This window comes from Myripristis murdjan, chromosome 13, assembly GCF_902150065.1.
Source record: "Myripristis murdjan chromosome 13, fMyrMur1.1, whole genome shotgun sequence".
Lineage (NCBI taxonomy): Eukaryota > Metazoa > Chordata > Actinopteri > Holocentriformes > Holocentridae > Myripristis > Myripristis murdjan.
This window is the reverse complement of record NC_043992.1, coordinates 2,570,486-2,598,153: the sequence shown is the minus strand read 5'-3', so window position 1 is coordinate 2,598,153 and position 27,668 is coordinate 2,570,486. Positions and strand designations below refer to the sequence as shown.

Below are 27,668 nucleotides of genomic sequence, written 5' to 3'. Positions count from 1 at the left end.
TGACCCGGTCCAGGATTAGCACTGGAAAATGGATCAGTGGATGGATGGATATTGGGAATGTTACAGTATTACAACTAAGAGAATCATTGTATTCTTGCTCTCACTAAACTTTGAGTTGAAACCACGGCGTCACATAAAAGATCTAATGTTGCTATAGTGTAATACTTCCATTGTGCTATTAGATAAAACAAAAGTGTTGACAAGGGGTGAACATGGCTCTCACTGTACCATCAAACAAAGGGATGCCCCGTTTAGTCCAGTCACAGAGCAACACATCACTTTCAGGTGTAGCTACATTAACACCCTAAGCATGTCTGGCATCGACACTTTTTAGACATACACCCACTCCGAGAACTTTATAGTGTGTTCCATGAAAGGTCAATCAATGCTAAATCACATGAGACACTGTTATGTCAACACACATACCAGCAACAGTTTTCTTCTCCATGTGATTTAGTGTTGATTTTTTTGTTGACGATCCCTCTCTCTCCCTGAGATGGAAAGACGCTGCTTTCCTTTGAGTGCAAGTATCTTCAGCATTGGCGCACACACACACACACACACACACACACACACACACACACACACACACTCAGTCTTCCTTCCATAGACAAAGAACAGTAAACATGATATTTCACACAATGAGTCCAGAGTCTTTGAGCACAGCGTTGACAGCCTGGATGAGGCGGGCACTGTATCCCAGCAGTCGGCCGTCATAAATCAGCTCGTCTGGTGTCAGCCCGGTCTTCATTGGAGCCCTGGAAAGTAGTCAGGAATACAAGATTTCCAACAGGCTTTTACTTTTGGCTTGGATTTTCAGTTCGAGATTTAAATGATGTTAACAGATGGTGCTGGTACTTCCTGCCATTTTCACCAGCTTCTCTGTGGGAAATAATGTCCTCCCAAAAACAAGCCAATCAGTAATCAGCAGCACAACTGCAACTCAACAAAAATCAACTGATCATCTAGAATCTTAAATTTGCATCAGCCTGGCTGTGTTCTTTAGTAACTGGTTTGTTTGACAGCAAGATATATAACACATATTCACACATATAAGTTGCATTCAGTGAATAAGGAGTCCAAAAACAAAGTCTGACCATGATGTAGCACCCAAATGTAAGGTTTCATCAAAACTGGATGACTTGCCCAAGTCCTTTTTGCTTCAGGGCCATTTTCAGCGATTGCAAATATAAAATAAAACAACTGCCCAAAACCACTGGTCCAGGAAGCAAGATCGACAGTCTCTGTGTGGTGCATAGTATCTGCTCATGGTAATACTATTTTCTCGCCCCGAACGTTTCCTGGAAGGTAGCACTTCCTGACACTCAGAATAACTATAACTATAACCAAAACCAAAACCAAAACCAGAGCCTGCCAGCAGTGGGGGCAAAAAATGAAGGAAGACACCAAGAGACATGAAAGGCATGTGAGGCCTTTCCTCCACATCTTGTCTTCTGAAAACCATTGGTTGATTTAGCTCCAGTTATTTTTTAGAAATATGTCCATTTTTATGCTGTCACATTTTGAAGTTTGTTACAGTGTGGATTCTGGCTGTTAACAGTTATTACTGACCATTAGTAAAGCAGAGTGATGCATAACAGTAAAATGCTGTTATAGTGCATATCAGCTCTGATAGAATGCCTCCTGTCCAGTCAAATCACTCTGCCAGAACTAACTGTTGTCTAATGCATCTTATGACCCCACTCCTGTGTCCTTCAGCCAATCAGGGGAAAAGTTATAGGTATTTGAAAATGGAAAGTTTAGCCAGAAAATGGAAAGTTTAGCCAGATGGTGACACACAAGTATCTTCAACCACATGCATCACGCTTTGTTAAACATTGACAAAGGAGGAAAAGAGCAAGAAGAAAAAATTTAATTAACAAGTTTTTTTTTTTTAGGGTCCGTGCAGCCTAAACTGCCAGGACATTATTGTATTTCCCATTGTTCTTCTTCTTCTTTCTTTCTTCTTCCGAGGAAATCATACTTCCCATGGATGAAAACTCAAACTTTGCAAAAAGGCCCAGTCCCATGCCAGATTACCTCAGCTGCAAACTCAAGCCAATAGTCCTGATGGTGGCGCTACAGCAAGCCTCTAAAGTTCAAAACTTTGAAAATTCATAACAAATCAACCATGCATGCTACAGCTTTGCAACTCTCATCAAACTGTAGCCCCAATACTTTTGTTCATTTAAACTTTTTAAAAATTATGAAATCATCACTCTGTTTTTTTCAAAAACTGTAAAACTTCTTAAATTTATCTCCTCCCCCAATTTTTGCTCAATTGACACCAAACGTACTACAGAGCATCTTCAGAGTGTCCTACACAAACGTTCTTTCTCAGATTTTTGATTTATCAAAAATTGAGCCTACAGTGCATCAAAATGTTTGACTGTAAAACGGTACTGTAAACATATACCTGCAAATTCTTGCTAAATAAATCTTCAATGTTCATGAAAAGAAATGACAAAATTCTAGAGTCATGGTAGATGATGTGTGGCAAATTTCAGAATTTTATCTCAAAAACTGAATTTTTGACAGCATTTTGAATTTTGCTCTCATGTGAACAATTGGAGTCAATGCAAGAATGTCATTTTAAACATCAGTTTTTCACTTATGGAGCAAATCAATCATTGTTACAAACAAATGATCAACATCTCCATGCTGTCTAGATGCAATATGTGTATTTTCAGATTTTTGTCTTAATAAGTGAATTTTGTTTGTGAAGCTACACATGAAGTTTTAGCTCAGTGAGGTAGAGGCCAGTCCTCGGTGTCAAAGATTGTGAGTTCAAGCCTCAGCTTATGCAACATTCCCATGTGCCAAAACTCAGCAAACTTTACATAAAGGTCCAGACCCATGCCTGATCATCATTGTCAGATTTTTGTCTTGATGACTGATTTTTTTTTTTTTTTTTTTTACAGTGGTTTGAAATGTCTTTCTATGCATAGGCGGCTGCTATCATGTGACTGGCTTAGTCAACTTGTGAAGCCTCAAATGAAATGACACTTGCCAATTAGCTCAGTGAGATAGAGTGAGACAGAGTGTTGTCCTTCATGCCAGAAACTGAGTTCAAGTCTGAACTGATGCAAAATGCACATCAGAATGCCACCTTTCTATTCTCTTCTTGTTGCTCAGAATTGCCTAAACTTGCCTGGCCCTGACCATTGCTGCACAGCAGCTATAATGTTTATTGTATTTTAGTCTGCTGTGTTCATTTTGTCCCTATTGTTCCTCCATAGTCTTGTCAGCTTGTTTGTCCTCACACCTGCCCTGCATTGTCTCATTAGCCCCGCCCCCGTGTTGCATGTCTTTGTTGTGTTTCGGCCAATCATCTGTCCCCTCCAGGCCTGTGTCCTGCCCCTTTCTTACCAGGTGTGTCAATCAGTTCAGTTTGTATTTAAGTTCATATTCTTCTGCTTGTTGCTTAGAATTGCCTAAAAATGCCCGGACCTGACCCATCGCTGCGCAGCAGCTATAATTTAGTTTAGCTTGTTTTTGTTTTTTTAGCCTCTGGCTTACAGAGCCTTTGAACCAAAATAAATGGCTAAACCTCTCTCCATAAAGACAAACACAAACAATAGTACAGTTATGCACTATAAATTTACTGAAGACATATGTCACATACACAGCACATAGCTTACCTTGTATGGTACATGCGTGCTAAGCTGTTGTCGACCCAAAGACAGCTCTCATATGAGTTCAACAGTCCGTGGACGGAGGTTTCAATTACAGCTCTGGGGTTGACAATGATCTTGAAGTTGTCGCGCACTACTCTGGTGTTTGGTTCATGGTACAGATGGTCCAGGATGTTGACCCCAGATATGCCTTGCCAGGTGGGGTTTTCCTTGTCTTGCAGGTAATGATGAGTTTCAGAGACTGGAGGAGGCAGCTTGAAGGTGGGAGGAAATATGTAGTTCTCAAACATGTAGCACTTGTCAGCACCATATTTCTGCTCCAGCAGGGGCATCAAGTCATTCCACCTGAAAAGAAAGTTTTTTGGGTTTGTTTTTTTTTTTTTTTTTAAAGTTAAATGAGCACATCAATTTTTCTTTTTGTCTCTCAGTATTTAAAAAAATGTGACTTAAATTCTGTGAAATGGCTCTGTTTTGTATTAAAGACCATACCAGTGATTCTGCATATTTCCCGTAATATCTACAAAATCGATATAGTTCATGTTTCTGCTAATCTTCTCCCAAAGAAACAAGTCATTTTTAGAACTATATCATTTTTCCTCCCTCCCTTTTCTCCAGCCACTGATTTCCATTAATTCCACTACAATATGAAAATGAATTTTCAGAGACTTCAAACTTTTCTCACAAAAGTATTCCGTTAATAAACAATCAGTTTATTATGACATTTGTTTTCCTGAAAGCAGCAATAGCCTACTGCTATGTTTTGGTGACTTGAATAGCTTGAGTTTGGGTGGAGTGAAATGATCCTTCTGCCAGGGAAAAAGTCCCCAGGGAGATGTTTGCAAGAGGATTCTGACATTCACCAACGTTTTCTTAGCTGAGATTTGCTCTGAGCTGAGAACAGAATCTGTGCACACTCAAGAGCACTCTTATACACATTTGAGTGCTGACATGTTTGTGCAAACTCATTAGCTGTTGTGTTTTCTTCATTTCATTTCATTTCATTTCATTTCACCATTTTTAATAATTATTTTCATTATTTTACAAAGCATTATGGTCTGTTAAAAGAAACAAAACACTAACACAGATTTGAGGTCACACCTTTTTTTTGTTTTGTTTTTTTTTTTGTTAAAAAAAAAAAAAAAAAAGCGCAGTTGCACTTCGCCAACTGGGTGTGGCCAGGTGGATTTTGCAAGTTTGGCACGCCGTGCGCCGTGGCCCAAGTACTCCGCCGTTCCTCCTACCAGCGCATGGGGGAGAGAAGGCGTGGAGTGGGTTTGACACAGCTGATTCACTTTAAATCAATCACATGAGCCCCTGTCCTCGCCTTTAAAATTCGCTGCGCGAAGGCGTAATGAAAGTTTGCACAATTGACATGGAGGTCTACTGCCGCAGGCGGAGCGGAGCCCAGGAGACCGGCGTGCAGTGCGGACACGTCATCAAAAAATCACAGGTAGGCTTCCGGAATGTCAGGCACATTAACAATGCAATACTTGAAATTTATTTATTTGGATAAATCAAAGGAGATTGGCACCGTTTGTGTTGCTTGTGAGGTTTGGTGACGTGTGCGCACTGCCCGCCTGTCAGCCAAACTTCCACTACACCGGCTGCGCTCCGCCTTGCACTGAAAGTAGACGTGGTTTCAGATGGCGAGCTTTGATTGCCCCTCGGTGAAGCCTTTTGGCATGAAACTGTCACTGCGCCAAGCTGAATCTGTTGACACCTCCCCCTGCTGCAACGCCACTCCCATCTCAGCGCACCTGTTTCTGCAAAACTACCAAACTGTGTGCCCCTCGGGTTCCGCTGGTCCAAACTAGCTCTCACTGCACCACCCTGTGCTGCACCGGGAAACTAGAGCCCTATGTGTCAAGTCATTTGGTGTTCACTTCCTGCAGCAGTACATCCACTCCAATTCTATGGAAGTGTTTTTTTTTTTTAAGTGTCTGTCAGGTGTCGGGTGCTCCAACATCTTTAGACTTTTGTCTGGGTGACTTCTCTTAACTTGATCAGGTTCTGTATGTGAGTTGTGAGTTTGCACACAGCCCTGTAATCTCAAGCCCTTTTATGGAGACTGCTGGGGTATTTACCTATACTAAGGCTACGTTTACACGTAGTCGGGTATTTTGAGAAACGAATATTTACCTCCCTCCGTTTTCCAAAATAACAGCGTGCACACGGCATCGTTTTCAAAAAAGTTTCCGTTTACATCAACCCGCATAAATACGCCGTCGAGCGCCATCATAACTACACCAAGCCTATGGGCGGTGGTGTAGGAAGAAGGAGAAAGCCATGCCCGCCAATCAGAAGCCAAACCCGACAGCAGTCTGCCCAGATCGGACCCAAGCGATGCTGGCGGTGTCGCTGACTGGCTCTTTGTGTTGGAGGGAGGAGACTGACCTCCGAGCCCTCATTCATCTCTGCTCCTCTATATAAAAAAGCAGCTGTAATTGAAAATGCAAACATATGGACAGAAATGCGACTGCTACTGTGAATGCATCCATGATCATCACCATTATAGACATAATTTACGTATATCATGTCTATGATCACCATAGCCAAATGTAAACATTGCGCACACTTTTGGCGCATAATGTGATGTCAGCTGCCTGAAACTCTGTATTTTTCAGTTTTTCTTAGTTTACATGCAAACGCAAAACAGGAGTTTTCCTAAATCTCCACTTTGGCCGGAGTTTTTAGAAAGAATCGTTTTCAGAAAGAATCGTTTTCAGAGGCGAATTCGCCGTTTGCGTGTAAACGAAGGGCACAAACGAAGGGAAATGTCTCCGTTTTTAAAAATACCCGTGTACGTGTAAACGTAGCCTAAATAGGGTCAACTGGTAGACACTTTCAATTTATGAGAACACATCATGAATCTGATGTAGGCTAGAACATTATTGGTTGAAAATTGAGGGGTTTTGATTATATGTTGTGAAATCTGTAGTATGCCTGATACACTATATTACCAAAAGTATTCGCTCACCTGCCTTTACTCATGCTATGAACTGAAGTGCCATCCCATTCCTAACCCATAGAGTTCAATATGATGTCGGTCCACCTTTTGCAGCTATTACAGCTTCAACTCTTCTGGGAAGACTGTCCACAAGGTTGAGGAGAGTGTTTCTAGGAATTTTTGACCATTCTTCCAAAAGCGCATTGGTGAGGTCACACACTGATGTTGGTCGAGAAGGCCTGGCTCTCAGTCTCCGCTCTAATTCATCCCAAAGGTGTTCTATCGGGTTCAGGTCAGGACTCTGTGCAGGCCAGTCAAGTTCATCCACACCAGACTCTGTCATCCATGTCTTTATGGACCTTGCTTTGTGCACTGGTGCACAGTCATGTTGGAAGAGGAAGGGGCCCGCTCCAAACTGTTCCCACAAGGTTGGGAGCATGGAATTGTCCAAAATGTTTTGGTATCCTGAAGCATTCAAAGTTCCTTTCACTGGAACTAAGGGGCCAAGCCCAGCTCCTGAAAAACAACCCCACACCATAATTCCTCCTCCACCAAATTTCACAGTCGGCACAATGCAGTCTGAAATGTACCGTTCTCCTGGCAACCTCCAAACCCAGACTCGTCCATCAGATTGCCAGATGGAAAAGCGTGATTCATCACTCCAGAGAACGCGTCTCCACTGCTCTAGAGGCCAGTGGTGGCGTGCTTTACACCATTGCATCCGACGCTTTGCATTGCACTTGGTAATGTGTGGCTTGGCTGCAGCTGCTCGGCCATGGAAACCCATTCCATGAAGCTCTCTGCGTACTGTACTTGGGCTAATCTGAAGGTCACATGAAGTTTGTAGCTCTGTAGCAACTGACTGTGCAGAAAGTCGGCGACCTCTTTGCACTATGCGCTTCAGCATCCGCTGACCCCTCTCCGTCACTTTACGTGGCCTACCACTTCGTGGCTGAGTTGCTGTTGTTCCCAAACGCTTCCATTTTGTTATAATAGAGCTGACAGTTGACTGTGGAATATTTAGGAGCGAGGAAATTGCACGACTGGATTTGTTGCACAGGTGGCATCCTATGACAGTTCCACGCTGGAATTCACTGAGCTCCTGAGAGCGGCCCATTCTTTCACAAATGTCTTGTTTCACAGTCTGCATGCCTGAGTGCTTGATTTTATACACCTGTGGCCAGGCCAAGTGATTAGGACACCTGATTCTGATCATTTGAATGGGTGAGCGAATACTTTTGGTAATATAGTGTATGTCTAATTAGTATGTATGATCTGCAAAAATGGTTTGTTGCAATGTAAAATGTGGGTAAATTGTAAATGGGCCAAACATTCAAAATTTCTTTAATGAGGGCTTGATGGAGGTCTTGAAATTCTGCAGCAAATTTTGATAAAGATTGGTAATTTGACCTTGAAGCCTTTGGTCTATACATCAGGAGTGTATTTGAAATTTGGACATAATTTTGAGAAACATTGACCACTATTGTGAGACAGAGGGAACCAACCAATCTTGATCATGGTCTAATTTATTTGTGGTAATTCTACCAAGCATGTAACAGCTTTAAGATAGCTTTTAGCTTAATCAAATTTTATTTTCTAGTCAGTAATCTCATTTTTCAAAGTTAAATGAAGAATTTTTAGACTGTGGTTTTCATGTATCTATTCACATAACGAGAACAGTACCTGTCCACTGACTGGGGCAGAATGAGCTCGTCCACATCATGCATTGCCACATATCTGGACTGGTACATGTATCTGTAGACACAGTCATTGAGAGCAGGGATCTGGCCGTAGTAGTGAAGGTCACCAGGATCTTTTTCAGGCCTCCAACTCTTAGACACGTTCAGATGTTTGGACATAGACCAGGGAATCACCTCAATAAAACCTGCAAGAGAGACACTGGAATCATTAGATTGGAAAGACAAAGAGTTTTAGATGCACATTGTCTACTTACACAACCTAGGGTTTTGTCCCAATTTTTATCGATCATGACAGATTGTTAGGCTTTGGTTTTACTTTCATTTTTTTGAGTTACTGTAACCAAATTATCGATTTCACAATAGTTCAGCTCCCTACTACACTGGCACTGAGAAAGCTTCCCAGAATAGAGAGGTGAAATGATACCATGATTCACCAGAAAATCACAGTTGCTTTTAATGTACCACTAATAGAACCTGAATACTTACAGAATGAATGAATGAATGAATCGCTTTAACCCCAGAGGCAGACATCATGGGCACATCCTAAACAGCCTACACCTAGGCTCTACAGCAAAGGGTCTCTCAGCAGAGAACATCCACTGATACTCTCAAACAGAAGACAGACAGAAGTTTGCATCAAAATGTTCCATGGAGGACCTAGAGAGAGTATCTGAATTCACTGAGTGGCACAGGAAGCCCAACTCACCAGGAGCAACACGACGAGCACATTTTCAAGGACACGCAAACATCTCAGCAAAGCCTTTGGAAGCTTGGTGGTTAACTTGTGGTTATCCAGAGTGGACATTTGTCAAAACAGCAAAAATGAGGTGTCACACCAACAGCAAACCAAAACACTTTAAGGAGATGCAGAGTAGATCAAACAACAGTCATATAGCTGGACTGTTCAACTACATCCAAGCATAAACACAGCAACATAGTATAAGCTGTCCAATGCAGCAAGGAACACAAAACAAAAAACAAAACAGGGCAAACTCCAAGAATCAACAGTCTACCCCCACCTAAAGGACAAGGAACACACATTTGCAGACAACAGATTTTAAGATTTTGCACAGAGAAGACAGATGTTTGACCGAGGAGTGACTGAAGCCAGTCAGCCAGCGAGTCAAACTGGAACAGCCATCCCTAAACCCAAGGGAAGCCATCAACAGCACTGATCAGCCAGTCATTACCTTGGTGATTTCACAACAGTTCACACCTCCACTCTGAAGCCCATCATGACTACGATGTGATTTCAATGACTGACATGACTGTTAAGTGAACTTAGACGTCAGACAACTCCCTACCACATAAGAAAAAGTGAGGCAGCTTCTCAGATGAGCAGCATGGTCTGCCAACAAATTATTTTACCACATGACTGACTGACTGAGGTGATGTCCACAATAAGCCTAAATCTCAAAATGCTATTTTGGTCCTGTATTACGTATGTGCACATCTACGCATCTTTCACTGTACAATGCAGAACACAGACAGAGGCATTTGGTAGCTCACATGGCAGTCTTACATCTTTGTTTTGAGAAAGCTCCATTTTCTTCATCCATATGAAAACGCCAGGCCAGCATTTTCAAATTTATACACCATGGAAACCATTCTTCAAAAACAGTCAAAAACAGATCACACACATACAAACACACACACGCGCACACACACACACACACACCCACCCACACACACACACACACACACACACACACACACGAACACAATACTTCACCTTTGTCTGTGTAGTAGTCCAGTAGCCTCTGTGTGTCTGCGTCACAGCTCGTCTTATAGATGACCACTCTGCTCACCCCCAGAAGCTGCAGCATTTCCATACTCTGGACCAGCTGAAAGGTAATGTGAACCAAAACAAGTGTTTTACTGTTCACTTCCTTCAATTAACTAAAGTACAAGCAGCCACAATTATGGTACTTAGTGCTCTGACATTAGATTCTTGTAAATATTAAGCAGTCATGGAGGGTAGAGAGACACAGGCGGGTGATTTGAAGGGTCAAACTTTGTACCAGCCCAGTACCAACACCTGTACCATGTCAGTGGAAAGATGTCATATGATTCTCATTTTTGAGTAGTTTGCATGTTTCCTGTCATGTACCAAAGCAGGTAATAAGCACTTAGAAAAATACCACAACATGAAAACACACAAAAAGTAATGAGAAGAGGAGAGAAATAAGAGAACAGGGAAGTGTGATTTCACGGTTATGATGTATACCTGCAGCACGTTGGTGAAGTCAAACATGGTGGATATGCAGACAGTGAAGCTGTGAGGGAAGGAGTCACTTGTCCTCTGGTTCAGCACCGCCAAAAACACTGGAGGATCCACATCTGGATCTGACAGGCCAAAGACAAGACCCAGAGGTCTGACTAATGCAGACAAACATGGACCCTGAAGAAGACTGAGAGCTCTATTTTCCCGGCACAGCGCAGGGTGGCGCAGTGAGGCGAACCCCGCACAGAGCTATTTTCGACCAGCACAACCCAAGGGGCGCACAGGTTTGTATTTTCGCAGACCGAGGTGCACTGAGATGTGAGTGGTGGCGCAGCAGGGGGAGGTGTCAACAGATTCAGCTTGGTTCAGTAACATTTTCGTTCCAAAAGGCTTCGCCGAGGTGAGCCCAAAGCTCGCCATCTGAAACCACGTCTACTTTCGGAGCAAGGCGCAGAGGGGCTGGCGCAGTGGAAGTTTGGCTGACAGGCGGGCAGTGCACACACGTCACCAAAACCTCACAGATTATCAGGCACATTAACAATGCAATAAATACCCACAAAAACCACTATTCAATGCTACTATCTCAATCAGCACATAAATGTATCTCCATATCGACTGTCCCGTCACATCTGGTGCCAGATCAAAGGAGATTGGCACCGTTTGGCAGCGCAATGGAAACCCAACCTGATCACCTGTCAGTCAAACAATGTGTCCAGTACAGTGACAGAGAGAGAGAGAGAGAGAGAGAGAGAGAGAGAGAGAGAGAGAGAGAGAGAGAGAGAGAGAGAGGTTTTTCTCTGCAGAACCGGATCAAAACAGCGCAGCGAAGTCGCCTGGGGGAGAACAAGGTCATAAGACTGATGCGCATTGCAAGCTGCGGCGAGACACTTGAGACTTTCGATTTTAATTCAGCTGCTAAATTTAGTTTTTATTGCATCTATTTGATTTCAAGTTGGCAACACGCCGCGTTATTAAAATGGTATGAGCCAGTTTTTTTTTTTTTGTTTGCAAATTGTAGTTGCAATTGTTTGCAATTGTATGCAATGTTCATGTTAAAAGAGCACAGGCTTGTGCAATATTTATTTATTTATTTTAGAAGTTACGCACGTGAGTCAATTGACGGCACTAATTTTATTTGATATAGCCTACTTTTCAATAAAAAGATTACGCTATAAATTGACATGCCTTGATATCATTCTTATATAGCCTGCATATAATTTTAAGCTCAGTAAATTCAGATAATATTTGACCGGAATGTCAAACATTTGTCCGGTAAATTGAAAACCTGCCGGTCACGTTGTCTGGTGCCAATTTTTTCTAACGGAAACCCTGATTCCACATTTTTGGTTTTATTCTCTAGTGTGTTGTTGCATCAGTAAGTGATGGAGTCGAAAGTTGCAAAACAAACATGTAGGCTATTTATATGAATATGGCGAGGATTATCCTTTGAGGTAAAAACATTCATTAAAAATGAGGGCTTCACAGTTAAATTTATATTTGCTTGTAAAAATCAATAACTAACAGACAGTGACAGAGCTGGAAAAAAAGAGATGCGAGGCAGGTAGGTAATGGAAAGACAGGGGAGTGAGGAAGACGAATGAAAGGATAGATGGATGGATGGACAGATGGATGGCAGGTAGCTCCAGCAACATTCCAGCAGCCAAGACTGGCCTCATTGTCCTGAGTGTGTGTTGCAGCTGCTCTCTTCCTCCACATCAATTGTGTAAACGTTAATTATGCCTTCACGCAGTGCATTTTAAAGGCGAGGACAGGGGCTCATTTGATTGGTTTAAAGTGAATCGGCTCTGTCAAACCCACTCCACGGCTTCTCTCCTCCCTTGCGCTGGTAGGAGGAACGGCGCAGTAGTTGCGCCATGGCGCACAGCGTGCCAAAATTGCAAAATCCACTTGGCCACACCCAGTTGGCGCCCGCCTCGCCTGGTCTGCGAAACTAGAGCCCTGAAGGCTGAATTATGCTTCTGTGTAAGAAGAGCGTACGGGGGTTGTGCGAAGCTTACGGGGTTGTGCGACCGCCGCAGAGCCTTGCCGCGCGTGCCTCCCAAAAATTGTAACTACGCGGACCCTACGCAGCCCCACTAGAGCTGTGATTGGTCCACCGAAGTACATCATTTCCGGCATTTCGTTGCAACCGGCATCACATCCTGCTGTTGTGCCGGCCGGCAGCGCCATTTTTAAAACAACTGTTGTGTCTTGACTCATCGGTTGTGTTTGAAAACTTTGGAGAATGCTGGATCTGGTCAAGGAGGTGCGCAAGTACCCGCACCTATACGACTCGTCCTCTCGCCATTACAAAGATGTACAGAAGAGCAGCGACCATACGTCACAGGGTCTACGTTGGTGGGCGGAGAATTGCTCAGTGTGTTTCGCAGAGTTATGTTGGACACACACGTGCTATGTAGGAAATGCGTGCGTCGCACAACCCCCATACCCCCATTTTCTCAACTAAGTGTTTTAGCCAAGGTCAAACATTGGCTTATTCTTAAAGACCATAAGAAGGACACTCATGCTTTTATTAAGCGAGTTTAGGAGAGATGAAAATTAGCTCATTAGCTAATTTCAGCACATTTACAATGATATGGAATGAAGGAATCAATCAATCAGTCATGAGAAGTATTTGCAGATCCTATTGGATGCAAACTGTCACGTTATAAAACCCTTCAGTACCTTCAGCAGCAGAGGTCACAGTGACATCAGAGGGAGTCTTGCACCCTGAGGGAACAGGGCACATGATGTCTGCTGTCCCATACTGGAAGTCAAAGTGGTCCCTATGGATGTTAACATGGCCCTCAGAGATGTGGAGTGATGTGGAGATGTTATGTCCCTCACAACAGAGGTGGCAGCGATAAGCAGCCGCCTCACTTCTCAACACCACAGCAATGACACGGACCTGAAGGATGACAAGACAAAAATAAGGACAGTTCCTTTGATTTATATATGTGGAAAGGGAGGTAACAGGAAGTCTGCAGGAAAAGGGGCAGAGTCCATAAAAGGAGGTGGGAAGCTCACCTGGGCCTTTCTTCCTGCACTTGGACACACCTGAGGGAGAGCAGCTTGATACCTGCCCTGCGTTCCAATACTCATACTACCATACGATCTACAGACGGCAGCGGAAGTGAGCGAGAGGGTCGGACTTCAGGGACGATGTATGTACACTCTAAAAACACTTGAGTTATTTCTTTAACTCAATTCCTGAGTTATTTGTGTTGGGTTACATTTCTGGGTTATTTTTCCAGAGCCATAACCATTTCTTGGGTTATAAGGATTTTATTTTGGGGGGCAGTGATAGAGTGGCCATTTTGCATGTGTGCTTTTGTGTGTGGTTTAAGTCACCTTAGTTTGCTGTGAATAGGCAAATTTGAGTGTTGCAGAACAATTTGATTTGGTTTAAATTGATAAGAGTGAAGTGGTGGTTTATTCATAATTGGCCTATATATTCTGTGACGATTTCACCCCTTTAACGCATAACTCTACTAATTCCCCTGATGGAGCAGTCCAGCCCCACATTAATCATTTTTATCTGTTAATTTAAGTTTTAATTAATTGACTAATTGCACTAATTGCCCAATCCTTGCCTTATTTTGGCTGACATTTAGGCCTCCTCTTGCCACAATCTACCTGAATGGAGACAAGTTGTTTATATTATGCATAGTAAATAAAATCTATATATTTTTGTACAGCAGTTTCAGGTTCCAGTTTATTCTGGGTCTTGTGCATTGAGTATCACCAGGTCACATATAGGGTTAGGAGATCAGCAAACCTTGGTGTGGACCTGTTGCCTCTCTACACTTAGAGAGTTAAGGAGGTTCAGGCACCTGGTAAGGAGGCCATGTTTGGACCCACTTGGAGAAGACCAAAGGGCAAAACCCAAGACATGAAGGAACTAGATCTCCCAATATATATAAGAGAGGAAGTGGATAGGAAACCTATCCCGGCATGCCTGTGAGAGCCTTGGAGACCTTAGAAGGGGGAACTTTGTGTGGAAAAGGACATTTGGGCTCCTGTGATTACCCTGCTGCCACCCCAACCCTGAGACAGTTAGCTGGCAAATGTCTGGATTTGGCAGCTATCCTGGCTTAATCTAGCCAAGATTTGGGGATTAATGGGTTTCATGAAAGGTGGATTATCTTGCGAGATTAACCTGGCCAGTAAACCTGGCTATAATTAGCCTGAACTCGCTTTCATGAAAGTAATCCTACTTTAGTTACCATGGAAACTTAGCCTAAGCCTTAGCCTGCTCCGGACCAGGCTAGCAGTCAATCTTAAATTAATCCAGTGCCCTGTTGTTCACCTTTGTGAAATTACTATTAGTCAATGACTCCAATCGTAAACCAATGACTTTGTTAATTCAACACCTGTTAATATATGGACTAATTTCAAATTATGCTACATTCACATAAAATGAAAATAAAAGCATTAAGATATAATCAATTTAATTATATTATTCTAATAGTGTGTGACCATGAATCATAATTGTTTCACAATGGCTCATGTGATATAATCATTGTCACTCTCAGTCTCTCATAATTTTGGAAGAACACATTTAATTGGCATTGCCATGCAATCGTGACATTGCACGGCACTGCAGATAGATAGAGTGATAGATAGAGCGCATATAATAGGCCTATAGCATTGGAGATTAGTAGGTTGACAAGCCTATATATTGTAAAATGAGATTTATTTTTGTGAGGACATATTCAGAAGCTTGCCTTATTTTGCATTATACATTATTTTGAGTCCACATAATTTAATTAATTGTAACTACATTTATAAATATTATATTCGGCTGTTTAGGTTTCATCTTGAACTATATAATATGCTGCACTTTACGTGCAGGTAATGTGAGTTATGATTAAGATTGGTGGAATGATATGTAGACGGTGAGATGTCACTTTTGCTGTCAGTGTTCAGTTGTCCATTCTTTTTCTTCGGACATTAAAGTGGATCGAGTTACTCCAGAGAAGATGTTCCCGTGCTCTTGCTACACCAACAGCCCTCCGATAATTTAATTAAGTAACATATAAGACCATAAGTAAGACATTCAAAACCCTGTCTTATAATATTTTTGGACTAAATAATAATAATGTAAATAATATGTATATTTTTGGCCGACTTACACATTAATTTTATCGGCAACACTTTGCCACGCTTTCTCCCTTGCTTTAATTATAACGCTTGTATTGCCTTTACGGTTTATAACCTCCTTTACTTCCTCATATGCTTGTATTAGGCGCTAAGTCTCATCCAGACTGAGTGACGCAGCCCTCTGCTTTGCTTCCATGATTGGTCACATTCAAGGAATCTACGATCGACCGGCATGGTGTTTTGAAGGGAGATGGGAACGCTTTCACAATCTGGACTCGCTAAAGTCGCTCCTTCTCAGCCTGACTTGGCTTTAGTGGAACGGAATAAACCAGGCTGTGTGGGGTAGGCTTTAGCAAACCTAGATTTGGTTTATATCCTACTTTATTTAATCCACCCTTCGTGAAATAGACCCCAGGCAAAGGAAACACATGAAAACAGATACATGAGACCAAACAAAACACAAGAAACACAAAACCATGACAGCAAATCAATAGATGGATGAATATCTGATTTCTAAAGAAAAGTATCATTGATATTAAAGCCAAATGTATATTTCTAAAGGGGTTTGTCTCTAAAAATAAATAAATAAATAAATAAATACTATCCATTGTAGCTTACTTACAGTACCATGAGTGCAAACAATTTCAGCTTATGTAGTCCCAGTGGGCAGTGGATCGAACCCTTAACTCCGCTAATTGAGCAACACAGGGAAAAGACACACTAACACTGTACATGTCAATGCCCTGCACTTGAACCTCCTCTGTTTTCTCCACTGACCTCTTGGTTTTCTGTGCGGTGCTCCAGGTAAGCTGACAACAGCAGTGTGTGCGTCCCATGGACTGGCAGGAGAGGCGCCTTTTCTCCAGGTGGATCTGAGAGCATTGTGTGGGAGGAGAAAGGTGGAAGAAATTAAAATAGATTAGAGGAGAGATGAAAACATGAAATAAACTTCTGTTATTGTAAGAAGGAATTTGTCAAATGTGAAACCATAATGGAGTTGGCAAGATAAGGCTGTAATACCCAGGGAGGTAGTGGAGGAGAAAACTCCCAATAACTCCATTCAGTTAGCTTTTTTATTTGCAGGAAAGAGTTAAGCCATTTTATATTGACTTGAACTTTGATGATGTCAATTAATACTGCATTAATAACTTTTTTTTTTTTTCCAGTGTTTGCCTTCTAGGCCAGTCAGTCCCTTTTTAGCTGGAGAAATTTCTTTGCTTGACATTGCAACAACAGACTGTGATTGGATGTGGTGGGCCATTAACATTATATTTAACGTTATATAATACAATTTACCATCTATGCCTGTCTTGAGGCTAAATGCCAACCATGCAGCCTCTCTCTTCTTCTTGCTATCAGCCAAAGTTCAGTTGAAAACTGGATATCGCAGCACAGGAAGAGCTATTGCCTCCTCCATGTTTTATTTTGAGGTTAAAGTGCAGGTCAACTCTTTTGGCCAAACACAGCTACATCTTGCAAAATTTCAGTCGAAGGTGAGACATAGGGCTCTAGTTTCCCGGCGCAGCGCGGGGTGGCGCAGTGAGGCGAACCCCGCGCAGAGCTAGTTTCGACCGGCGAAACGGCAGAGGCGGACAGTTTCCAAGTTTCGCAGGCGGAGGTTCACCGAGATGGGAGTGGTGGCGCAGCGGGGGGAGGTGCCGACAGATTCGGCTTGGCGCAGTGACAGTTTCGTGCCAAAAGGCTTCACCGAGGTGCGCCAAAAGCTCGCCATCTGAAACCACGTCTACTTTCAGCTCAAGGCGGAGCGGAGCTGGTGCAGTCGAAGTTTGGCTGGCTGGCGCACATCACCAAAACCTCACGATCAGCACAAACGGTGCCAATCTCCTTTGATCTGACATCAGCTGTGACGGGACAGTTGATATGGAGATATATGTATGTGCTGATTGTGATCGCAGCGTTGAATAGTGTTTTTTTGTCGGTATTTATTGCGTAAGGATCCACAACATCAGGCAGGAGATGAAAGCTCTGAAATCCCAGTACAAGGCGGCAGGACAAGAGGAACGCACTGGCCTGGCCCAGCTAATGTGCATCCTTCGGAAAAACATCAGAGTTCTCCGTCGGGCAGAGTGGCATCGGAGGCGACGGCGCGAGAGGGCACGTAAGCGTGCTGCTTTCATTGCTAACCCCTTCAAGTTCACAAAGGATTTGCTGGGTCAGAAGCGCAGTGGAAAACTGGCCTCCTCGCAGGAAGACATAGACCAACATCTGAAGCAGACGTACAGCGATCCCGCAAGAGAGCAGGAGCTGGGAGAGTGTAACATCCTCATAGACCCCCCTGAACCAGAAGTGCAGTTCGACATGTCAGAGCTGCAGCTACAGGAAGTCAGGGAGGTTGTCCGCAAAGCAAGGGCAAGCTCTGCTCCAGGACCAAGCGGCACTTCTTACAAAGTGTACAAGAACTGTCCCAAAATTCTGCTGCGTCTGTGGAAAATCCTGCGAGTCTTCTGGAGAAGGGGAAGGATCCCTGAGCAGTGGAGAGTGGCTGAAGGGGTATGGATCCCAAAGGAGGAGAACTCCACTCAGCTAGACCAGTTCCGCATCATCTCCCTGCTGTGTGTTGAGGCAAAGGTCTTCTTCAGCACTGTTTCCAAACGGCTGTGTAACTACCTGGCAAAGAACACCTACATCGACACATCTGTCCAGAAAGGTGGCATTTCAGGAATGTCAGGATGTATGGAGCATACCGGTGTGGTGACACAGCTTATTCGGGAGGCCAGAGAGAACAAGGGCAACCTATCAGTGCTGTGGCTTGACCTGGCAAACGCTTTTGGCTCCATTCCACACAAGCTCGTCCAGCTCACTCTGATGAAACATCACGTACCCAGCAGATGTAGAGACCTCATCGCTGATTATTACAGCAATTTCAGGATGAGGGTCTCCTCAGGAGCATTGACATCCGATTGGCACAAGGTGGAGATCGGCATCATCACAGGGTGTACTATCTCTGTGACACTGTTCTCACTAGCCATGAATATGCTCACTAAATCCGCTGAGCCAGAGTGCAGAGGGCCCCGCACGAATTCTGGACAACGGCAACCACCCATCAGGGCATTCATGGATGACCTCACAGTCACAACAGAATCAGTCCCAGGCTGCCGGTGGATTCTAAAGGGTCTTGAAAAGCTGGTGGAGTGGGCCCGGATGCGTTTCAAACCCGCCAAATCAAGATCAATGGTGCTGAGGAAAGGAAAGGTGGAGGACAAGTTCCGGTTTACCATCAAAGGCACAGCCATACCAACTATCTCAGAGAAGCCAGTCAAGAGCTTAGGTAAGGTTTTTGACAGCTCTCTGAGAGATACAACATCTGTCCAGTCGACATGCACTGAGTTGGGTGGCTGGCTGAAATCCGTGGACAAGTCAGGCCTCCCTGGGAAGTTTAAAGCCTGGGTATACCAGCACGGCATTCTTCCCAGGATTCTGTGGCCCCTCCTCGTCTACTCCGTCCCGATCTCAACAGTCGAGACCTTGGAGAGGAAAGTCAGTAACCACCTCCGGAGATGGCTCGGGCTTCCAAAGAGCCTGAGCAGCATCGCACTCTACGGCAACAGCAACAAACTGCAGCTGCCCTTCAAATCCCTGGAGGAGGAATTCAAGGTCACTAGAGCCAGAGAAGTGGTTCAGTACAGGGACTCAAGTGATCCGAAGGTGGCTAAAGCAGGGATCCAAGTGAGGACTGGCAGGAAATGGAGGGCAGAGGATGCAGTTGAAGAGGCAGATGCAAGGATCCGGCACAGGAGTCTGATCGGAGTGGTCACACGAGGCAGAGCTGGGCTAGGACTCTCTCCAACTCCCCAAGTGAACACCAGGGGGAAGGAAGGGCGACGTCTTGTTCAGGACGAGGTGAGAGCAGCAGTGGAGGAGACGAGAACCTGCAAGGCTGTGGGAATGAGGCAACAGGGAGCTTGGACAAGATGGGAGAACGCGGTTGAGAGGAAAGTGACCTGGGCAGAGCTTTGGAAAGCTGAGCCTCAACGCATCCAATTCCTCATACAGGCGGTTTATGATGTGCTCCCGAGCCCGTCAAATCTGCACACATGGGGCATAGCAGAGACACCAGCATGCCCACTGTGTTCCAAGCGAGGAACCCTGGAACACATCCTCAGTTGCTGTACAAGGGCACTTGCAGATGGAAGGTACAGGTGGAGGCATGACCAAGTCCTTAAGATCATCGCTGAAGCCATTAGCGCAGGACTGGCATGGGCAAAACAATTCCAGCCCTCCAAGAAGACCATTGCCTTCGTCAGAGCTGGGGACGAACCAACTCCTGCCAGAAGAACATCCTCTGCAGGCATCCTGTCATCTGCAAGAGACTGGCAGTTGTTGGTGGACCTTGAAAGGCAGCTGAAATTCCCCAGCCATATTGCAGTCACCACCCTGCGACCAGACATTGTCCTCATCTCTGAGTCCACCAAACAAGCAGTCCTGATGGAGCTGACAGTCCCATGGGAAGACCGCTTGGAAGAAGCTTTTGAGAGGAAGCTCTCCAAGTACACAGGACTGGTCAACGACTGCCAACTGGCTGGTTGGAGAGCAAGGTGTTTCCCTGTGGAAGTAGGGTGCAGAGGATTTGCGGCCCGTTCCTTGGCCAGAGCCTTCAGCAGTTTAGGCATTGACGGAGAGAGGAAGAGGAGAGCCATCCGCAGTACCACTGAAGCGGCAGAAAGGGCCTCAAGATGGCTGTGGCTCAAAAGAGGAGATCCATGGAGTCATGGTAGCTAGCTAGCCGTCTGGACACAAGCCGGGATTTGATCAACCCCGGCTGGGTCACCTGGAGGAGGGTGTATGATAGTTGAAAGACCCGAAACACCCCATGAACCCAGGAACTTCACTGATGATGTGTCCAGACTAGGCATCAGTAGATGTATGTACACAGCATCGTTCATGTGTCTGACATTCCGGAAGCCTGCCTGTGAGGTTTTGGTGACGTGTCCGCACTGCTCGCCGGTCTCAACTCCGCGCCTGTCTCCTGGGCTCCGCTCCGCCTGCGGCAATAGACCTCCATGTCAGCTGTGTAAACTTTCATTATGCCTTCACGCAGCGCATTTTAAAGGCGAGGACAGGGGCTCATTTGATTGGTTAAATGTGAATCGGCTGTGTCAAACCCACTCCACGCCTTCTCTCCTCCCCTCCGCCGGTAGGGGGGACGGCGGAGTACTTGCGCCACCGAGAACGGCTTGCCAAACTTGGAAAATCCGCCTGGCCACAGGCGGATTTTCACACACATCCCATGAACCAAAACTGGCATCCTCCATAATTTGTTTTAATCCAGTTAATAACCTTTTCCGAAATCAGGAATTTGTGTGGAATTTGTGACATAGTGTAAATGCTATAGATACAATGAAATGTTTGTAATGCATTGCAATTAGACTTTTAGCTGATATCAAAACAACACTGAGATTCTGATCAAGCAGTCAGCCACAAGCTACAAGCGACTGCATGTGCTCAGCCTTTCACCATTTTGGTCATGTAATGTGGGGCTTGCAGCTGCTCTTGTGGTTGGGAAACGGTTGGTTTCACTTTCAAGAGTGAGAAGTCTTCACAGCAGTTTAATCAGTGTTTTTGCAACTTTCTCCAAATGCAGACTTTATGGCTCTTTATACCGCTTAATGATACAGGGTTCAGGCACGAAATATACTTCCATTTGAAATACATTACTTTTAAAGTCATGATGACACAAAAAAAAAAAAAAAAAAAAATGAAATAAAATAAAAAATGGATAATTTGTGTCTGTGGACACAAATTGCATAGATTAAATCTTTGTTATATTATATATCATATCATGAATTGCTGTGAGGCTGGGCTGCAAGTACAGGTACAAATGACCATAGGAGGAAATGCATACTGACATATTTTAGATCTCCCAAAAGATTTGACACAGAACAACATTCAACATGTCATGCTGTCCTCAAAGTGATGAGTGAGGATCGCTCACCTTGTCCCACTGCTCCACAAGCTGTTTTTCTGGGTTTTGCTTTGAATTGAGCCTGGCTGGCCGGTTTGTAGTTACTCCAGGTCTGATTACTTTTAGCAGGCCTGTGGGTACACAAGAATATGTTAAATTATCAGTTAAATGAGTGTAAGTTATTTTTTTGTAAACGTGCTAACATAGAAATGATGCAATAAACTCAGATTGGAGTTTTAACTCTATAAACGCTCCGCTCAGACACAACTGAGTGGAGCTTCCTGATACATAAATCTACCATATCAACTGTGTCAGTACTGAAGTGCAGGGTTTAAACACACTAGTTCAGTGTCAAAAACCAATAAATCTTGAAACATCTAAAAACAGCAGAGCAAAGCTGTTTTGTGCCATACTCCAATGTGAGTATCATCCTGCAGAAACATTAGAGCTGTTACTTGTGCTCATCTGCTGCTGAATGCTTGGCCAGTAGAAAAAGCCTTATTTTCTAAAATTCAGTGTTTGCTCTGACTTGCTTGTTGGGAGGACAGTTTAAGGAAGAAGATTGTTTAAGGATAAAGTATTAAAAAAAAAAAAAGATTAAAACACTTGATAAATGACAAAAAATGATTGGCAAAAGTATAAGTGAGTTGATAAATACGTTCTTTGTATCTGCTCTTGTCATTCGATCTGCTTTAAGACAGATAACTGACCATTGTTTATTTTATCTTTACTCTAAGCCTGCAGATAACATTTTACATAATGTAGTTTGGACCAGTATGTTTATACAGATAGGTGACATATTACAGGAAAAAACAACCAGTAAGGTTTTGTGCCATGACGAGCCACCACAACAGCTTCAGCGCTCCTTGGCAGAGACTGTCCTCGATGACGGCGTGTTGGACAGTGCTCTCCACCACCATCGTCAAAACACCAAATGAGGGAATATCTTTTGGAAGAGGGCAGCTCTGCACTAAGGAGCACTCAGTCTGTTCTGGTGGCTTGTGTTGGCCCAATATGACATATAGGATACAATATAATAATACCGTTTGAAGCCATGACCACACACATCCTCAAATATCTGCACTATTGCTGTGCCACACAGTATCATCTTATTCTTACAATCAGGCTTAGAAATCTGATCCGTACAAGTCCACCTGTTGTTCCTGTACTTCCTTTTTCATTTTCATTATGTGCTCTATTTCGTTTTGTTTTGTTTATCCCTCCTGTTATGTTCACATTTTTGAACATCTTTTATGTTTGGGGTCAATTTGACCCCTGCAGTTTAAACCTCTACAAAATTATTATAACTAAAATTGTTATCAAAGTTTATGTGTCAAGTACTTTATGTTTCTTTGTTGATTACCTAAATAGCCCTTAAATAAAACATAACTCCCCCCAACCCCACTTATACATCCAGTATTCGTGTTATGCGACAATTGAAAAATATGCAAATCACCATAAAATCTCACTGATTGGAAAGAAATATTATTTTTTGGTGTTTTAATGGCTTTATATTATTTCTAAGTACAGACTGTTGTTATTTATAACCAATGCGTTACAAAGTGTGTACGGGACATTGAAAACATACCATCATAGGCCCGTTTCCGCCGCCGGAACTTGGGGGTAATTTTACGGGGCCGTGGCCATTGTCGCTTGTCTCCACCGCCAGAACCACCCCAAAGGAGAGAGTTCAGGAACCTTTACAGGGGCTAAAAAACGGCCCTGCCTCGGGGTAGGGACTCTGAGCGGCCCCGAAAAAACTCCTGGGTTTACTCACAGTGTGATGTGATGTCAACAGAAAGCAGGCGTCCCTAGCAACACGGCCAACACTACCAAGCTAACGCTAACGTGCTAGCTAACGTTAACGACACACTTTTAGCCGGCATTTTTAGGGACGCTAACGTTAGCTTTAGCGGACGTTAGCTAACGCTAACAGGCTTTTTTAACAACACACATTTTGATGCTTCGGTCATGGTCGCGCAACCGCCCAGTAACTTTAAAGGAACCTTCCTCCTACTCGGCCTCTCAGTGGAGACACAGCAGGTGAGAGGGCCGAGTGAGAGGACGTTCCTGTAGTAGCTCCTGCCCCCCAAATACTACCAGGAACATTTTGGTGGAAACGGGCCTCATGTCAATTTTATCTTTACCTGGTAGTGCCCATTACATTAGGAACACTCATTAAATATGAAGCAAAAAAAATGATGTTAATCATTTATTTAGAGATGTTAAACATTGGACTTTCCCCCCGACAAGTATAGTTGAAGACTATATATTACAGATATGTTTTTTTGTAAATGCATGGTATAGGAGATCATAAATAAAGCCTATGCTGCTGCACAATAATCCATTTTTGTTTCCACTCTGGCTGACGTGTCACTGTGCTCTGACGTATTTTGACTAGGCTACCAACAAAAATACAAAACAACACAAACAAACAAACAAAAACACATAGCTAACGGTAAGCCAAGTTGCATGGTGGACTTGGATGAAAGATGAAATAAAGTGAAATGTAAACTGTGTCAGGTAGGAATTATGTATCTAACACAGTTCAGTGTAACACGTTACAGGTGCAATAACCGCTTACGATCTCAGGTCTGTCAGTACTAAAACATTATCTGGTGCCATACTGAGCTGACAAGTCAATCAGATTATGTTTTGGGTATGATTTTTTATTTTATTTCATTTATTTTATTTTTCAGACTGGTATTGCTCATGTTTATACTCAAACAGCTTTTCCCCACCAACCTGTTATTATAGAGCAGCAGCACGAGAGAAATGATGGCGATGGAAAGACTCCAGAATGTCCATCGTTTGACACTCCTGAGTTTAAGCTGCTGCTGCTGATGGCCCCTCACGTCCATACTGGCTGCTTTCTGTAGGATGTGGTTTAGGTGTGACTCCCAGAACCTGCTGAGAAAACCTGTGAAGAGGAAGTGAGCGAGTGTTTCTTGTCCTTTGACTCTGTTACAGAGCAGCTGCACAGTGGGTAGGAGAAAATGTCATAAAGTAGGGAGGTGCGGGAAAAAAAATCTACAAACCTGTCCTTGTGTGATCACATTTAAAAACAAAAAATAAAACAAACCAAAAAAGAGTTTGAGGAAGCTCACAATGAAATTTGACTTTCATAACAGCTGCCATCTCCTGCCAAAATCATGGTTTTGATATTGACTTTTATTTTCATGAACTTTGCGTAAAATGAAATTCTCACAAACTGCTGTATGCAACTTTCAGTGTCAACAGTTATTTGTGGTCATCACTTCCCTTTTCCACAGTAAGTAGAGGAGGAAGATTCCATTGTGAAGTAATTACTAAAACTGACTAAAGCTGGTCAACTGACCAAGTAAATGAAATGAATGCAGGGACTTTTATTGAGGAATTTCTCCAAAATGCTTTATTGGGGAATATCATTTGGTGAGTTTTATCAAGAGCTGAGTGTAATCCACTGGCAGGCAGTGAGTCAGTGAAATGAATTTGGGTCGGCAGTCTATTGGCTCCACAGATACAGAGAGCTTTGTATCATCAGCGTAAAAATGGTAACCCCCATATTTACATGGCATATAAACATATAAACATCACACAAAAAGTAGGGAAATGTGTGTTTGGTAGATTACTTCTTTGTTGTAACAATGCTTCTTGGCAATGAATCTAATACTGTTGGAAAGCCTGTTTATTTCCCTTTTAAATGGTGCCACATTTGTAAGGAACATGCATTTGTGGGATGAGCAGCAGAGCTGAGTGTGGGGGTTGTGCCCATGAAAAATTTGCTCAAAAAGCTCAACCTCCCACAAGAACTCTGATGTATGGGGTGGTATTTTAAGGGAGTCAGGAAGACACATAAAGTATCTGACCCATAAACTTGGGTAACAATTTTTATTAAAATAATATTCTGGAGGAAAAAATAAGAAAATGCCCATGCACAGCATGCAGTCGAGGTGCCGGTAATGTGGTGCCACAATGACAATTTGTCTGTTGCTGCTCTATTAGCTTGATATCATCCGATGTATGTGCATGAATATGTGCTGCTCTATTTGTTTGATATATTTTTGATAGCTTGCTGATGGTGTCGGTTGATGTTTGACCAGTCCTTATCCCGTGTGGTGAAACAGTAAGCTGCTCAACCACTGATCGATGATTGCATCATCATGTTTATTTACATTTTTTTCCTCATTTCTTTCCTCTTTTTCTATGTATAGGCGCACTGGCGCACTGTTGAGGTTTTCATCCTGCTGGAAACAGCATGTATGCTCTGGAATAGATGTGATAATGGTACTCCTTGGCCATTGATATTAGATTGTTGTTTGATTGTCCAATCATGTATGTAAATTTATCGAGTACCGTTTCCGTTAAATACCCCTGACTTCCTGGGCTCAGAATGAGCCTGAAGAAGCTACCAGCGAAACGCGTTGCTCTAAATAAAAGATCCTCATTACACAGTCCAGTGTGCGGTATGTTTTCCACTGTATGTGGTTCTCTCTACTAGTTAATATTCTGGAGGTTTAAGTTGCTGGGCTCAAATTGATCCTGGTTGATAAAAAAATGTATATTTGAAGGTAACAGGTTAAAAGCATTTGGGAAAATGCCAGATAGTATGGAACAGTTTAAAATGGGAAGCGCATGGGAAGAAAGTCTATGCAAAATATCCTTTAAGAGTCCAGTGGGAACAGGGTCAAGAAAACAAGTAGATGACTTCATTCCATCATTACTTTGTCAACTGTACCTCTATCTGTTGGAAATAAAGTTATTCCATGTTGCTATCAAACTCCACTGGAACTGTATTTTTGCCCTTCCACCACAGCACAGTTAGGTTAGGCGTTAAACCAAATTTCCCCTTATTGGACAGTAAAAGTTTGAATAGAGCTTGAGCTTTTAACTGAGGCAAAATGGCGTGGATCAAAAACAGAAGTGGCTCTTGTTCAACTGTGCTGAAGGATGGATTTTTTTTTTTTTAATTTTACATATCTAAGTGTTAATTTGCCTGTGCAGTGGCTTGAGGGCTGCGCTGAGCTCTGTGTTAAGCAATGCCTCCCACTCTCTCTGTGTTTCCTGTGTAAAGAGTCACTGTGCTGCAGACACAAACAGTCCCTGAGTGCTTTAGGCACCGCTATACTTCAGACTGATCTGTGCAGCACCTCAGAGATTCTGATCATTCCCTGTTGCTATGCATCACTGGATACATTTCTGTAAGGGTGCTACCTCCATTGGCAAGTTTGTCCTGAAACCAGAGGAGACCACCATGCAAATGGGCCGCTGGTCCCTCCATCTTGATTTTTTGATCAAGCTGTCCACCGCTAGTGCTCATACAGAAAGTAACTCTGCATGCTCTGTGCAGACATTATCTTGACTTGCAGCTTGTCATTCTGGACATACAGATAGCTTGATGTGTTTGTGACACACAGGGTGTGTATGCAATGTAATGACAATACTGTGTTTTATTAAGTAGTCATGTATTTAATGGAATTTATTTTTTATCTTATGCGGTATCTGCATAACACTCACATAGGCACTGACATGTCTGATGTAATTTTTCCATGACAACATATTTAAAAATGTATCAAAGTGGTTATTGTTGTTAAAAAAGGTATGAATTCTCTCCTCTGCCATCAGTATATATGGTTTTCTGTAACAAGGAATACACATAGTATCTGACAGTTTGCCACAGGAACTTTTTTTTTTTTTCCAGTAAGGGTGAAGTGGACGGTAACTTACATTTCTCATGCAGATGTCCATTCTTTTAAAAGTCTCCAAGTCAGTCTTCTACAGAAGTGGTCATTTTCGGGTGGTTTGGTGTGTTATTTATCCTTTGGTGCAAAAAGTTACTTTCACACATTCCAAAGTTATTAGAGTAGCCTATCTCTGAGCTAAGTCTATCCGGTATCTAAAAAAATCAGTTTTGTTGTTTTTCCTCCCAAATAAATGCCAATTTTTCATTTCTCTCTGTGAAAAACACCGTCCATCAGATTCACTAGACTGCAGTCTAACATGTTAAACAGGCTGGGGGATTTTCTGTTATCGGTAGAGGAAGAGGAGGAGGAAAGGGCGGAGGATGTCTCACAGTCATATTACAATAAACCTATCTAGACACCATCTGCAGTATTGCAATTCATAATTATTATTTAACTAAAAATACTTATTACAA

The 27,668-nt window shown here is 43.1% G+C and overlaps 1 protein-coding gene across 1 annotated transcript; it reads right to left on the bottom strand.

The window, feature by feature from the left end:
• Positions 1-634: 634 nt before the first annotated feature.
• On the bottom strand, positions 635-27,464 carry LOC115370440 (uncharacterized). Its single transcript, XM_030067463.1, has 10 exons — positions 27,239-27,464; positions 24,278-24,452; positions 21,563-21,663; positions 16,387-16,481; positions 13,192-13,414; positions 10,510-10,628; positions 10,015-10,126; positions 8,266-8,467; positions 3,642-3,980; positions 635-758 (listed from the first exon to the last, which is right to left on the bottom strand). Exons 2-10 carry the CDS (start codon positions 24,391-24,393, stop codon positions 635-637), a joined length of 1,431 nt encoding a protein of 476 aa, XP_029923323.1. The 5' UTR covers positions 24,394-24,452; positions 27,239-27,464.
• Between the last annotated feature and the right edge of the window lie 204 nt (positions 27,465-27,668).